Consider the following 15,933-nt stretch of genomic DNA (forward strand, 5'->3'; position numbering starts at 1 on the left):
CATACACACACAGCAAATGACAAAAACTAAATAAAAACACAGAAAGTAGGCTTATATTTATTTATAGTTACATACACATACATCCATCATACGTCCATGAGAATCACAAACACCTCCCCATGTGTGCATGAGAAATACATTCCTTGAGTTGTACTAAGCAAGCCCTTGTCCCATGCATCTCTTGATGCATGCATCTCTTGATACCTTGAGTAAGGTAACCTAAGTCAGTTTTCAACCTCTGTCTCCGACTGGGAACCCTACCACCAGCCCCCTATCACCAGCCAGATAAGACCTTGCCAAGCTGCAGGTATGGTTTGCACAGCTTACCCACCCTCCCTTTCCTGTCCATCCCCAAACACACGTGATCATGCTCTTGGTTACTGCTTGTCAATGGAGGCAGGTCCATACCCAGCATGATGAAAGGGGAGCAGATCGACTAGGCAGCGCTTGAGGAGAGGTAACAGGGATCCACATCAAGGTGGTGATCCACACACATCTTACTAAGCATCATGTATGGTGCCTTCAAAGGGTGGGACAGCCCAAGCACTGAAGTCATCATTTCAAAAAACAGCCCAACCCAGGGAGGGGAGATGACTCGGTTGGAAAAGCGTTTGCCACATAAGCCCGAGGACCTGAGTTCAGATCCCCAACACCCACGTGAAAGCAGGGTTGTTGTGGTGTGCATCTGTAATTCCAGCTCTGGAGAGGCAGAGTCAGAGATCCCAGAGGCTCACTGGACAAGTTGACTGAATCAACGGGCTGCAGGTTTGGGGAGACAACATGGCTCAAAAATCAGGTGGAGAACAATTCAGGGAGATACCCGGCATTGACCTCTGGCCTCCACATGTATCCACATGAACGTATTTATAAAACACACACACACACACACACACACACACACACACACACACACACACACACACACACACCACAGCCCAAGGGATCCATCTGATAAAGTTCAGACCTGGGCGATCAGTACAAGGGTCAAGAGCTTAGGATAGGAGGAGGTTACTTACAAGTCCAGCTCTCGGGGTATGCTGCTTACACTAAGGTCGACACAGACCTTGTCACGTATTTCCTGAGGCTGCATGGTACCAAGTGTGATATAGGTGGTGTTCCGGTTCTTCATGATGGCACTGGCAGCCGCACAGGGAATGTCTGGGAAGGGAGACAGGGACATGATGATGAAGATGGGTACAGATCGGATGAGCTTTTCTATGAAGGCCCAGGAGGTTCCATCCACAAACTGGGCCTCATCAATGATGAAAATAATCCTTTCTTCTCTCACTGTCTGGAAAAGGGAGAGAAACAGAAACATGCTAGAACACTCTGGAATCTTGTGCATGGGTATGTGGGGAATGAGTATTTACTGAGTTTTATGGCTTGCACTTAGTAGACCAGGCTAGCCTCCAAATCACAGAGATAGAGCCACGGTACCATGTCTCCAGAGTGCTAGGATTAAAAGTGTGTGTCACCCCAAACACCAGCTAGTGGTAACTTTATAAAGAGGGAAGCCAAGGAGAGGAGGGAGGGGCAGGGGAGGAAGGAAGGACGCATGAAACACTAAAGCCAGGTGTGACACACACCTGTGATTCCAGCACTTGGGAGATGGAGAGAGGAGGATCAGGAGTTCAAGGCTACCCTTCACTATATCGTGAGTTCAGAGTCAGCCTGAGCCACAAGAGACCCATTTTCAAAACAAACAAAACCCCAGGATATAGTTGAGTGATAAAGTGCATTTTTAGTATGCCAAAATCAAAGGAAAAGGAAAAGGAAAAAATAAAGATAATGTAAATTTGTAGGATAAGCAGGGCTATGGTGTACCTGCCAAGTCAAAGGGAAAAAAGAAAAACAAAATGGCAAACAATGTTCATTACATAAAAATAATTACCATGACAGCTAAAAGTCATTTTAATCTACTGACAAATGATAAATGGTCCTGGGAATATACCCCCCTTTTTTTTTTCCGGCAACATATACATAAACGCCATGGATTCTGCCCCCGATACTGCTGGTGACTTACACTATTTTGGTTTAAACTCTGGTATAGGTTACACTTTAAATAGATTGCGTATCCTTTTTCTAATACAGGCTACAACTAGTCTGAAATATTCATGTGCTCATTAAGCATTTAGTGTATATCTATTAGGGTTGTGTACAGTTCCAGGTGTTGGAGACATGCAATAGACCGTAAATGCACAATCTTCCTGCCTCAGCCTCTCAAGTCCTGGGATCATGTGTGTGCCACTGTGCTGGATATATGTGTGCATGAATTATTTCATTTTCTTAAGATTTATTGAGAGAGAGAGAGAGAGAGAGAGAGAGAGAGAGAGAGAGAGAGAAAGAATATGAGTGCAGGTGTCCACGGAGGCCAGAAAGAGTTACCACTCTTTCTTGTGCAGATCTTGTGGAGCTGGAGCGCACATGGGTGCTGGGAACTGAACTCAGGTCCTCCTAAGTCCTGAATCATCTCTCCAGCTCCTCTATATCTGAATTCTGATCAGACCCAGCTCAGGTTTGGAAGGATGGGGAGAAGGAAGCACTGGAGGATATGACTTTCACATGCTTCCAAAGCTCTTTGCCAGTAGAGGCTGAGTTGCTTGGGGCAGCTGGCTTTGTGATCATTTGCCTAGTTTCCTCCCCCAGGGGCTTGTGACCCACAGGTGCTCTTACTTTCTCCAGGATCTTCATAAACAGTGCTTCCAGTTGCTTTTGTTTTCTTAATGGGCTCATCTTGGACATCTCCCGGGAAACGGGGAACTGTACAGAGAGTGAGACTGTTGAGCAGAGGGAAACAGCAACGGGAACAACTAGCCACGTGACTCCGAGCATCACTTCAACTGTTCTGCAGCTTAAGATGCTCAAATGTCACATCCCACAGTGCCCTCCCTGGCTTGAATCCTCTCTGTCACTCAATAGAATAGTTTTAGGGAAAAAAAGGACACACTCTTGTCTTTATAGTTGATGTCACCTTTGACAACAGGGTGACTTTGAGCCCTGGATCAAACAGGACAGCAGAGTTACGAGGGAACATGACAAACACTGAATAAGTGGCCATTTGGACTTCCCCGAGTATGGCGTTTTTTAGATATCTCCATCGCCTTACAAGAAGATGCTACAAGGGGGTGTGGGTGTGGCTCAGTGGCAGGACAAGAGCTTAGCATGTATGGGCCCTAAGCCCACCCTTAACTCCTATAATGAACTAAATAAATGGAAATTTTAAAAATGTGTGTTGTTTAAAGTGGGTTAATTAGCTAGACTTCAAAAACCTTAAGGGACTTGCATTATCATTTTGGCTTACCTGAACGTCTTTAGGACTTGAAATAAATATTAACTAAGTGATTAAAAACATTTTTTTAGATTTATGTGCTTGAGTGTTTTGTCTTCATGTATGTATATGCACCAAGTGCATGCCTGCTGCCCACAGAGGTCAGAGGAAGGTATCGGATCTCCTGGAGTGGGAGTTGTGAATGGTCATGAGCCACCACGTGGGTGCTAGGAACTGAACCCGGGTCTTCTGCAAAACAGCAAATGCTCTTAGCCATTTCTCTAGTCCCTTGATTAAGCGTTTTAAAGATTTTTTTTGTTGTTGTTTTGTTTTTCGAAGTGTTTTTTGTGTTTTGCGCTTTCTGGAGCTCACTGTAGCCAGGCTGGCTCGAACTCAAGCGATCGCTGTCTGCTGAGTGCTGGATTAAGCGTGTGCACACGGGGCGTTTTAAAGATTTTTGACTATGTGTATTTGTATGTGTTTATGTATGAGTCTGTGCATGTGAGTACAAGTACCCACAGAGGGCAGAAGAGGGCATCGGATCCCCCTAGAGCTGGAGTTACAGGCAGTGGTTGGTTGGTTGTTAGCTGCCCAGTGTGGATGCTGGGAAGCTAATTCAGGTCCTCTGCATCAGCAATACATGCTTTTTAACAGATGAGCTCTCTCTCTGGCCCCAGATGACTAAGTTGTTTTAAAAAATGAATAGAAATGCACTTCAAGGAGAATGGAGAGACATTTTTTACTCTTGAACACTGCAGAAACAACTAGAAAAGGATAGGAAAGGTGTGCTGGCTAGTTTTATGTCAACTTGACACAATCTAGAGTCATCTGAGAGGCGGGACCCTCAATTGAGAAAATGCCTCCTTAAGATCTGGCTGCAATCAACCTATAGGGCATTTTCTTAATTAGTGGTTAATGAGAGAAGGCTACTCCTGGGCCAGTGGTCCTGTGTTCGGTAAGAAAGCTGACAGGTGTGGTGGCACTCTGGAGGCAGAGGTAGGCAGAGCTCTGTGAGTTCGAGGCCAGCCTGGTTCTACAAGAGTTCCACAGAGAAACCTTGTCTCAGAAAAACAAAACAAAAAACAAAACAAAAGCAGACTGAGCAAGCCATGGGGAACGGAAAACAAGCCAGTAAGCAGCACCCCTGCATGGCCTCTGCATCAGCTCCTGCCTCCAGGTTCCTGTCCTTCCTTTGATGATGGACTATGATCTGGAAGTGTAAGCCAAATAAACCCTTTCTTCCTGCTTTGCTTTTGGTCATGGTGTTCCATCACAGTAATGTTAATCTAAGACAAAGGTTAAAGGCACATAAAGTCACATAGCACCAGACAGGCAGGAGCCGCTATGCTTGGCCCATAGGTTTTTTTTTTTTTTTTTTTTTTGTGCTGGACTCTAATGCAAGCTAGTTACCTGGACATGGAAGATGTCATTAAGAAGACAGTGGAATTTGTCATCCAACAGCATCTTGACTTTATTTTGAAGACTGGTCTGTCGTTCTTTGTAATGTTTACAAGTATCTAGACCTAGTACATTAGCCATGAATATCTGGATGGTATAAAAATTTTGATGGAAGCTGATCTTAGTCAGTGCAATAGCAATAGCCCTGTTCATAAGACAATCGAGAATCAGGAGAACATTTTAAATACAGTCCCTGGAAAAAGCAAAGGCTGAGGGAAGTTCTGATTTCTCATACTCAGCTGCAAGGACGGAGATTTATTGAGCCACTGGGAAGCTGTTCTTTATTTCTGCTTCCGGTTTCCCAACCCCTCCATCATTCCACTATGTTAACCTAGCTAACTATGTTCACCTAGTTATCTTCTTCCTAGTTCTGCTGTCACTGCCCAGCACCTGGCTCCCTTAGACTTGTGCCCATCCTGCTACAACAGCATGCTACTTCCGGTGCCTGCTGTCATTCAGCCCTCTGAAGGCAACTCCTTCAGGAACCTCAGTGATAGGGTGAGGTTCAGATTTGGCGGGGGAGGGCTGGGGATATAGTTCAGCGGTACATTGGCCTGGCATGTGTGAAGCCTGGAGTCTGCTCCCTAGTACTACCCCGAGCAACCCAAAACCTGAACAAAATGAACAGAACGAGGCAGATCTTGCAGCATTGTCCTATTTAATGCTCTCCGGGGTTCCCCTGGCCTATTTTGTGTGATGGTCAGACTCACCGAGTCTCAATCTGTCCTAACTCACTCCTGCCTAGACGTCTACCCTCTACCACCACCAAGTATGAGAGTTCCCTATAAAGCCAGGCTGGGTCTCATCTCTAGGACTTTGCTTCCTGCCTATCCAGGGATTAGTTAGCACTGATCACAGCCCCTCTTTTGCAATGGCCTCTTGGAAGACTTTCCTGGTGGCCTGAATTTAGGCTGCCTACCTCGTCTTTGTGTGTCTGCAATATTCTACTGCATGCCTCTGCCACCGCCCTCCCCACAGAATCTCTTCCTTGTCATCTCCTCTTCTAAGCTCCTTGAGAGGAGGGATCATAGGGCACTCATACTCGGAGCACTGACACACTGGGAGCTGACTGGTGGTCTCCAAAATTCATGTGTTCCAACTACCACAGAATGCGGCCTTGTGTGGGAACAGTGTGATTGCAGAGAGTCAATTAAGATGAGACTGTAATTTGAGCTGGGTGTGGTGGTGCATGCCTGGAATCTCAGCATTCAGGAGGTGGAGCTAAGAGGATCAGGAGTTCAAGGCCGGCCTGGGCTACATGAACCCCTGCCTATAAGTAATACATACGTATAATAAGTAGCTATGTATACAAAGAAAACACACAGGGAAATGCTGTGTGAAGGCAGAAATTTAGGTGGTGTGTCTCTTCAAGCTGATGTGCCAAACACTTACACCAGAAGCTAGAAAAGAACAGGAGGGAGTTTTCTTAGTCCTGTGAGGGTGCTGACCCCCGACGACGCCTGGATTGGGCTCTTAGCCTTTCTGCTTTGTGTGCGTGGTTCCAGTAGCCTGCTAACCAATACAGCACCTGGCAGTTCTTGAAGCATAGTGGGCATTTAGTAAGCAGTGTAATGACTCAGTGTTTCTTGCTGTAATTAACCCCTTTTGAAACCGGCTCTTCTTAGGCCTGACATTATAGAGAGATAGAAGTTGGATAAAAATAAGAGTAGCAAGCGCTTCCCCTTATATCCCCTTTAGGTTATGAGGGGAAGACACGAGACACTGTTGTCACGATCTTGGCCCTCATGACTGTGCAATCTAGTCCCCCAGAGTGGCAGACAGCTCATCCCAGAGAGGGTCCTTCCGGCACTTCTTGGTTGAAAACACAGTATGGAGAAAGTACTCACACAAGCTCTGCCCTCCACATCGAAAGTCTAGGGGCCCAGCATTCTTTAGCCCCATTCTCAAAACTAAAGGGCTTAAAGCAGCAGCCCCCTACCGGGTTCCCCAGACAGACGCCAAATGTGGTTGCCACATCTCTGCTAGATGTCACAATCTACCTAGACACTGGGGTTAAGCAGGACGTTTCCAAGTCCCCAAACTTGCCCTAATATTAACTTGAGATTTTTTTCAGAAATCAGCCTCTTCTCTCTTCCTATTGGTTTGAAACTTTTCTCACTAATCACCCTATTCAGCTACCAGGGTCATGATTCCCCAACAACTGTAGTTATCGAGTTCACCGAAGGCAAGTTATAGACAGGAGAAGACACCAAAATAAAGGGAAATTCTTTTAAGGATGCCAATATTTCCGAGGTCACAAGAAACACAATTTTAAGACACACTTACCTGTGGTTCTCAGGCTCGGAGGCCAGGCACTTGATTTTCATAAGTATCTGGCTTTTTCCATACCCTGGTAATCCTTCAAACATGAGAACTCGGCTGCAGCTCCTTATCAGAAAGTCCTCCATAGCGGACGTGAAGTAGTCGATCTCCCTAACACGTCCTGGTGTTTAGTTTTTTAAAGGAGCAAACCCATCAACAGAAAATAGTTTAGAAATGAACTTTAAAAGGCACACAGTGATACCCCTTCTAAGAATGAATGTCTTTGGAATGCCCACGCCATCGCACATGGGACTTCTTTGTGGCTTTGTTTTTTCTCTCATTTTTCCTCTCAAGGCTGGCTGGTGTCAACGTTGCTACGTGACTGAGATGAACTTGAAGCCCTGCACCTCCTGCTTCCGCCTCCCAAGGGCTGGGATTACAGGCCTGGGCCATTATACCCGACCTGACTTGTTCGTGGAATTTCTTAAAGCTCTATGGATTCTTAACATTTTTAAAAATCTCTTTCTAAAGCTTTAGTTAGCAAGGTGGTTTTGAAAGTTTATTTGGTTACTACAAGCTGTGAAGAAAAGCTCTTTTGTCGTCCCCCCCCCCACTCCCCACCCCCAGGCCAGGGATGGAACCCAGAACCTCAGAATGCCAGGTAAATGCTTTTCCACTGTAACATATCTCTTTTTTATCAAGAGACAGTATTCATAAACTCACTGCAATTCCATTTAATTATACTGTATAAAAATCGAGTTTTGAATAGATTATACAACTAGAAATTGAACCAAGGCTCTCTAACCCTAAAAATAGATATTTTTCTGTTTTCTTTAACAGACTGATTATACAACTAACACATGCTCCCTGTAGAAAATATGGAAAATGTAGGAGGAAAAAGACCAATATAAAAACTGTCCTGGGTGTCAACCCTATCACTTTTTTTTTTTCTTGGATGCCTTAAAATGTATGCAGTAGGAGGCCCAGGCTGAAACCTGATTCTCAGCCCACGGTCTCCGAACCCTAAGTGAACACGAAGGAGCTGCAAGAATTGGGCTTTCATAGCAACGAGCAATTTCTGTACAAAGAATTGGGGCTCATATTGGGTCATTTCTAGTTTCTTTGCTGGACAGATGATTAAGGGGGCCCCAGTTTTGTTAGCTGTGGGTAGATCACCCACATGTTCAGGTGTTATCTAATGTCTCTGCTGAAACAGGCTCATAAATTCAGGGAGAAGCATTCTAGAAAAGGAAGGTATGTATTTCGCCTGGCAATGTAAGGTTCTGGGTGTTGTTTAGCAGAAACCACTCTACAGATTCTATTGCCTCTCCAGGGAAACATACCCTATGTGAAAATGCATCTGAACTTCAGGGATGTGAGCTGTGAGCGGTCTTGTGAGACTTGGGGCTCACTTGGAAGATTGGTGTCAAAGGTTCATGTAGTAAAATCCTCTGGCTTTCTTGGTTCTGGTTATATGGAACACTGTCTTTCATTGGATGCTAAAATGACAGTTTTTGGAGTTTTTGTTTTGTTTTGTTTTCCTTTTTCTCTGTATAACAGCCCTGACCATCCTGGAACTTGCCCTGTAGACCAGGCTGGCCTCAAACTCAGAGATTCACCTGCCGCTTCCTCCCCAATACTGGGATTTAAAGGTGTGCGCCACCACTGCCTGGCTTCTAAAATGAATTTTAAGTCAACTTATTTTTAAATATATGCATCATGTTTCTAAACAAATCTCTGGCGGGACTTCCTCATGCCTACTTGTAATTCCAGCACTTGGGAGGTGAGGCAGGAGAATTAGGAGCTCAAGAGTAGCCTTGGCCACATAGCAAGTTCAAGGCCAGCTTGGGCAACATGAGACCCTGTCTCCAAAAAACCAAAAACAGTAAACAAAATCCTGCTACAACAATTGTCGTATACATTTTTTACCCTAATATTTATTGTTTTTATGGGTAATTTTATTGCCTTCTGTCACAATATTTTTGGGGGACAAGAATGCTTATCAAAGAACATTTCTAATACTGTTGCCCTCCTACAATTTGTCTTTGGATGTAGCTTGAAGGGAATGTGTGTGAACCTGATTTTTACCCATTCCTGTGGAATATGGCCTAAAGAGACTGGCCCATCAGCTGGAGCAGACTGAGGAATGTGCAGATCATCCCGTGTGCTATAAGATTACTGTCCATCTAGGGGAAAGGGCTAATCATTGCTACAATCACTTCTTGGAATGGAAAACAGGGTTTTATGGGAGGGTGAGCGTGAGCACTCTCCCTCCTCTGGGGCTTTGAGTGCGGAGAGTCTGGGTCTACCAGGCATAACTGCTTCAAGCTCGAGAGTGGGGGATTTCTGTTGGGCCAACTGCTGCTGTACAGCTCAGAAATATTGACTTCCTTCAGGCTTTGCAGACACTAAGATTCCAGCCTAACATTCCTCCAAAGAACGGTCAGTCTCCTCTTAATGGTCCTGACACAGTTGTGACTAGGATTTAACTTTAGATATGTCTTGCAGGGATGTTAAATCTAACAGAAGGGATCAGCAATGGCTGCTCCAAATAACTGTCTTCTGAATCTGTATTCAGGCTACACCAAGTCTCCTCTTTCCCAAGTACATTACTGCCTCATTTAGATCTACTTCCCTCTCCAACTTGAGTTAGCTTTGACAGGGTCCTTGTCACCAAGAATCCTGACTGCATCACTTCTGCCTAGACTGTAGATGAAATGTATTTGTGGGTGGCAGGGGACTGAACTGTGTGCATGTGAGGCACACACCTCCTACCACGCTAGATCTCTAAGCCTTACACTTAAATATAAATGGTAAAACAATTTCTGGAAGAAAAGCTAAGAAATACTTTCAAAACATATGAGGAAAGATTTCTTAAATAGCACAGAGAAACACAGGCGTAAAACAAAAGACTGATAAATTGAATTCCATTACAGTTAAGAATTCTGCTCATTAAATATTAGGGCAGTGCTTGCTTTGGCAAAGCATACAACTGATAATGGAATAATATAGAGATAAACAGATACCATACAAATCTGTGAGGGGTTCCATATTTAAAGAGAAAGAGAAACCTAGTGTGGTGGCACAGGCTTGGAATACCATTACTCTGGAGGTGGAGACCAGAGGGTCAGAGGTTCAAGGTTGTCCTCGGGCATATAGCTAATCTAGAGTCATCTGGGTTGTGAGGACTCTGTCTTGATAACTGTCAACAAGAAAAATACACCAATAGACCCTGTCTCAAAAAAAAAAAGAAAAAAAAAACCAGGCCCAAGTGAACAACAGAGAGATTTGTATAATCGTTTTATGAAAAGATGGAAAAAAGACAAAAAGGAGCTCACCACATCAGAGCAATAATGAGTGGAAACTACAGCAAGGGACCACTTATACCCCACAGAATTTCCAAGTCGCAAAGATGAAGGACAATAGTATCGTCTATTAAAATGACACTCTTTGTTCTGACAAGATCACTCATATATATACATATATGCACATGTATACGTTTACATACATACTAAACAAGCATTCATATTTATGCTTATTTATCATGTTGTTGTTTGGTTGTGTTGGTGCTTTGAGATGGTGTCCTGTACTCTGGCAATGTTCTTGCCTCAGCCTCCTGAGAGCTGGGATTACAGGAATCGTCTTCTATTATAAAATGTGTATAAAAAAGACTTACATAAGAGTACTTATGGCAATATTGTCTGTAAGAACATGGAAATAACCCAAATCCTATATACCAGGAAAAATGAATGATGCATTTTATAGAATGGCATGAAATATAATAACCAAAAATTATTTCTAGAAACAGCCAACAACATGTATACATGTCATAACACACTGTTGAGTAGAAGACTGCCAGAGTATAGGACCATCTCAAACGACCACCAAACACAAAGAAAAACAAGCATGCATATGCATTGTCTAATATGTGTGAATGTATACATATGTGTGCATACATGTAGACATATGAGTGATATTGTCAGAACAAAGAGTATACTGGGAAAAGTCAAAGGTACACATAGGTATTTTCATGTGTGTTCACGTTGTGTTTTTGTGCCCACATGCCAGGCAAGAACTAGGTATAGGGATGCAGAATTCAACTTCTCACTATTTCGCCCACGCCCCTCATTGCCCTACCAGCTGACCCTACAAGTATGAGCTCCTCAGTAGTGCCGAAGTCCCTGACCAGTTGACCGGGGTGTCAGGAGATGCTGTCCTCAACCTTTAACCCAGGCTTTCTTCCCAGGGTCTTGTGAACCTTTTCCCTGACCGTCCTGTGCTCTTCTCCTGCGGGCCCTTCCTGAGGAGTTGGTGCTTTATTTTTCTGTTGTTTTTTTCAAAGGGGGAGGGAGGAGAATCAGATTCCGTCCCAGTGGAGGGAAAGGTGCTGTCCAAGGAGGGGAGAAACAGGGAAGGCGGAGGGGTATCCTCAGTAAGGCAGGGTGTTAGACCATAAGCATGCCAGGCGGGAAGTCAAGATTAAAAAAAAGAAAAAAAAATGAAGCAGAAGGCCAGAGGCTGAATAAGACTTAGTGGGTCACCGTAAAGGTGGAGAGCAGCCACAGAGGTGTTTCCTGGGGGTGGAAAGTGCAGACACAGTGCCTCCCCATTTCCCTCCTCTACCCCTGCTCCAGCTCTGTTCTTTTCTTCTCCCTCTTTCCCACAACAGAAGCCCTGGCCATGTTGGTGTGTCCCGCATCTCTTGCACGTCCAACCCTCTCCTCCCTCTTTTGCACGGGCACTATTACAATCATTTTTTAAAAGTATGGTTCCATGAGCATAAATTATGGATGTGTAAGAGACGAAGCCTTTGTATTTTGCCCAGGGTGGCCCTAAACTCCTGGGATCAAGAGATTCTCCTACCTCAGCCTCCTGAATAGCGGGGCAGTCATCAGGCTGGATTTAAGCTATTTGTTTTTTTAAGGCAAGGTCTCACTATGCAGCCCTTGCTGACCTGGAGTTCTTACATAAACCAGGCTGACCATAAACTCACAGGGATCTATGTGTCTCTGCCTCTTGAGTACAGGAATTCAAGCTGCATGTCCCCATGCCCAGCTTTATATAAGTTTTTAGATAAGCAAAAATAATCCAGAATGTTAGAAGCTCTGGGACAGGGAGAGGTGGGGAGGGAGGAAGCAGGAAGGCATATGAAAATTCCTAACACATTGCTATTTTCCTTTTTCTTTTGTATGAGTATATATGTGTACACGGCAGTGTGTAGATGTACAGGCCTGGGCTCCTGTGTGCTCACGGACATGGAGGCCAGAGGTTGACAGCAGGCATCTTTTATTATCACTCTCTAACTTTTCTCCAAGACAGAATCTCTTACTGAATCCAGGGCTCACCTACTGGCTAGATTCTCCAGCCAGTGAGTGCCAGGGATCCATTTGTCTCCACCCCATCAGCTCTAGGGTTACAGAAGCAGGCAACCATGCCCAACTTTTTAGGTGGGTTCTGGGGATTTGAACTCAGGTCCTCATGTTTCCATAGCAGATACTTTAACCATTATGCCATGTCCCTGACTTTACTTTTTCTATTTTTTTTTTTTTTTTTTTTTTTTTTTTTTGGTTTTTCGAGACAGGGTTTCTCTGTGTAGCTTTGCGCCTTTCCTGGAGCTCACTCTGTAGACCAGGCTGGCCTCGAACTCACAAAGATCCGCCTGGCTCTGCCTCCCAAGTGCTGGGATTAAAGGCGTGCGCCACCACCGCCCGGCAGTACTTTTTCTATTTCTTGACCTGGGTGATAAGTATATCTTCATTTTGTCATAATTCATCAGGATGCATGCTTCTCATCAGCTCCTTTTCTATATGTCTTGTCAAAGTTCAATAAAGAAGTTCTAAGAATGGAGAGCTTGTGCAGCATACATGAGGCTCTAGATTAGTCTCTAGTTACCCCTCCCCCCCAAAAAAGAAAGTTTCACATCAAGGCTCACTACCTACCTAGCAAAGGGTAACCCTCAGATCTGTTGCAGATGAGACATGCCATACCAAACATACTAAAGAGAAAAAAAAGGAAAAAGAGAGAAAAGAGTTAGATTCAAAACAGAAACACTGAGAACAGAAGTGACTAGTTCTTCAGCCTTTCTGTTGGTCTCCCTGGTTGCAAATACCCAGAGGGGAAAAGAGGAAGTCTATGTGTAACGGGTCCAAACAGCTTTTGTACCAGCTACTACTGCAGGACCGGGTACACTAGTCCGCGCATGACTCTTACACCTGCATGTGAGAGCCCTTGGGTGGGGGATAATGGAGCCCAACAGTCTTGGGTGTGCTGCAGAGTCTCACATCCTGGTGAGATTCTGTGAACTGTTCAGTAACAGCTTGACTTTGCTGAGCACATGCTACGTGTCTAACACAGTTCTAGATACTTTAGGACAGTCTTTTTTTTTTTTTTTTAAACCAGTATCTTTAATTCTGACAAAAACACATTATTAAGAAGGATGTATGACTCCTGTGTTGGGGCTGTAGCCCAGTGGGAGAACATTCGCCCAACACACATGACATTTCAGGTTCAATTTCCAGTACTGCCAGAAATAACCCACAAAAGCGAATTAAACCAAAAGCAGAGGGAAAGTACTGCTCTAATGTCCATTTCACAAACGAGTAAACTGAGGAGCAGAGTTATTTTGTCCAACTTCCCATAGCTAGTGGTGATAGTGTCTGAACACAGGCCAGGGTGCATGTGCATTTTCGAGTGTATTTTACTCTGGATCAGTCCCTTACCTGTTCTGCCTTGTTACTGTGTCATATTCTCTGGTGGTACCTATCAGACTCTCCCATGCAATATACAGCTAACTTATACAGTAAAAATTTCAGGTCAGGAACCCCACCCTATTCACAGCTATATCTACATCTCTACACTTTTTTTTTTTTTCCTGAAGAGATAGTACAGAAAAATCATGGAGCGTACAGGCTTTGGCGCTTGTGTGGTAGTTGACTGTATGTAGTGACCTACTTCCATACCCCTACCTGTACCTGCACCCTTTGTGGTCTAGCATGGTACTGACTTCCTGCTCCGGCTTTACCTTGTGAAATCTCTGACCAATCATATGTCAGCAAACATGAGCACGAGAAGGAGGCTCGTGCATGAGCCAAGTGCCTCTTGTTCTCCACCTATGACTGCGACAACATGCCTGGTGGAGGATGAGGCCCACAGAACCAAATTGCTCTAGTTCTATAAGCCCAGCTGCCCTCACTGTCTCTGCTGATGCCACCTTGGATCAACTAAAACACCTGCTCAACCCCAGGCATGTGAATAAGCAGTGAGATCAGCCCAATTGAGACAGTCTCAATAGCGTTCCATATTTTCCTGGGGGAAAAAGACCCAGTCTGTTAATTGCATTGGGGATGTAGGTCAGGCCTAGCATGAACAAGGCCCCAATATTACAAAAAGAAATGCTTGCTGTTCTGTACCACTGAGGTTTATGGTTGCCTGTGAAAGTGGGTTACTGTGGCAGTTTGAAACTTGGCTCCCTGGCTTTACTAGAGAGAGATGACTATTGGTGAGTCATTTAATAGCACTTAAATTTACAAAATGGAGACAACTTTCTATATCATATAGTTAAACATAATAAACAGTGTTTTTGAGACAGAATGCATATTTAATAAGTGCTCACTAAAAATGATCATTATCTGTTCGTTTAGTCAATCAACATCATATGATGACCTGTGTGCGCTAAGCAGGGTGCTGAGCCCCAGAAATACAAAGTGAATAGAAAGAAATTTCTGAATGAGCTGCAGCCTTAGTTGACTGATTAAATTGTAATTTGTTCTTGGAGTAACAGTCTCCATTTTCCATGTTGTTCATTCATGCACCACTTATTTATCATTGTTTAAGGCCTCCTGTGTGTCAAACACTGGGGATGTAAGAGTGACCAAAAGATAATCACTATCCAGCCTCACTGTGCTCACGGTGTGGCGAGTAGAAAGAGTAGCAAGTCAGTAACTGTGACATAGGAACTGGAGATGTAATTTGGAAGTAGGGCAAGTGCTTAGCATGTGTGAGGCCCTGAGGTCCATCTCTAGAACCAATCAGTGAAGAGTCTGTGAGATTGTGTAGACAGTCTAACTAGAAGCTTTAGACAGAGGGGAAAAGGGTCCCTTGTCTAGTTAGGGGATGGAGAATTCCAGAGCCACCCTCACGGAGAGGAAAATTCCTGAGCTATATTTTAGAAATGGCTTGGGCAGAGTGGTGATAACAAGCCATTGGAAACTCCCACTAAGGGTGTGCAGGAAGGGATGAAGCTGAAAAAGCTCCCTTGTATGATACTGCAAGGAATTTGACTGTTAACATGAAGTGATGAGCAGCTACTGGACAATTTTAAGCCCAAAGGGACATCCGCACATCTACGCTGGGCTTTAGGAAAGACCCACAACCAGTATCTTACCCTTTTTAAACCCTCTTGACTCTGGGCACACAGTTAACATAATCAGTGGGTACCGAATGGTGACCAGGTCCATCTGGTACGTACTGAAATCAGAGGACTCTGTTCTGTTTGCACAGCCGCTGAAGAATCGCCCTCAGACTCTCAGGCCTATGTGAAGAACGAGCTCTTCCATCTTGCTATGTTGGTAGGATGGAGAAAGAGGAGGGTAGGCTAGAGTCTGCACCCAGGTCTGGGAAGGTATAGATTTCAGCTTCATGAAATGGTTTCGGAATCTCAAATGGGGGACTAATCCTTTGCTATCAAATCTCCCCTTTCCTAGCAAATGCCCACACTCACACTTTCTCATTAAGGCCCAAACACTGATACACTGGTCCAGCATCTGCAACACCTTTCATGACTTTCTTTGGAAGTTCTTTAAAAAAGTAGGCTGGTAGGTTGCTGCCATCGTAAGTGACAGAGTCGCAGGTCACGATGCCTGGGTAATACATCATCATCCTGGCAGCAATATTGACCTTCTGACCAATGACTATGACAGGAAGGAGCAAGTCAAAGAGGAGAAAAA

At 44.4% G+C, this 15,933-nt stretch overlaps 1 protein-coding gene across 1 annotated transcript in view; it reads right to left on the reverse strand.

The window, feature by feature from the left end:
- Positions 1-15,933, reverse strand: part of Adcy10 (adenylate cyclase 10) — a 95,414-nt gene that overhangs the window by 31,532 nt on the left and 47,949 nt on the right. Inside the window, exons 12-17 of the mRNA XM_028864382.2 lie at positions 15,708-15,897; positions 12,928-12,983; positions 7,013-7,169; positions 4,679-4,871; positions 2,674-2,760; positions 1,017-1,291 (exon numbers count right to left, since the gene is read on the reverse strand). Coding sequence (XP_028720215.1) covers positions 1,017-1,291; positions 2,674-2,760; positions 4,679-4,871; positions 7,013-7,169; positions 12,928-12,983; positions 15,708-15,897 — 958 coding nt within the window. The remainder of the gene's footprint in view (positions 1-1,016; positions 1,292-2,673; positions 2,761-4,678; positions 4,872-7,012; positions 7,170-12,927; positions 12,984-15,707; positions 15,898-15,933) is intronic.

This window comes from Peromyscus leucopus, chromosome 15 (assembly GCF_004664715.2).
Source record: "Peromyscus leucopus breed LL Stock chromosome 15, UCI_PerLeu_2.1, whole genome shotgun sequence".
In the NCBI taxonomy this organism is placed as follows: domain Eukaryota; kingdom Metazoa; phylum Chordata; class Mammalia; order Rodentia; family Cricetidae; genus Peromyscus; species Peromyscus leucopus.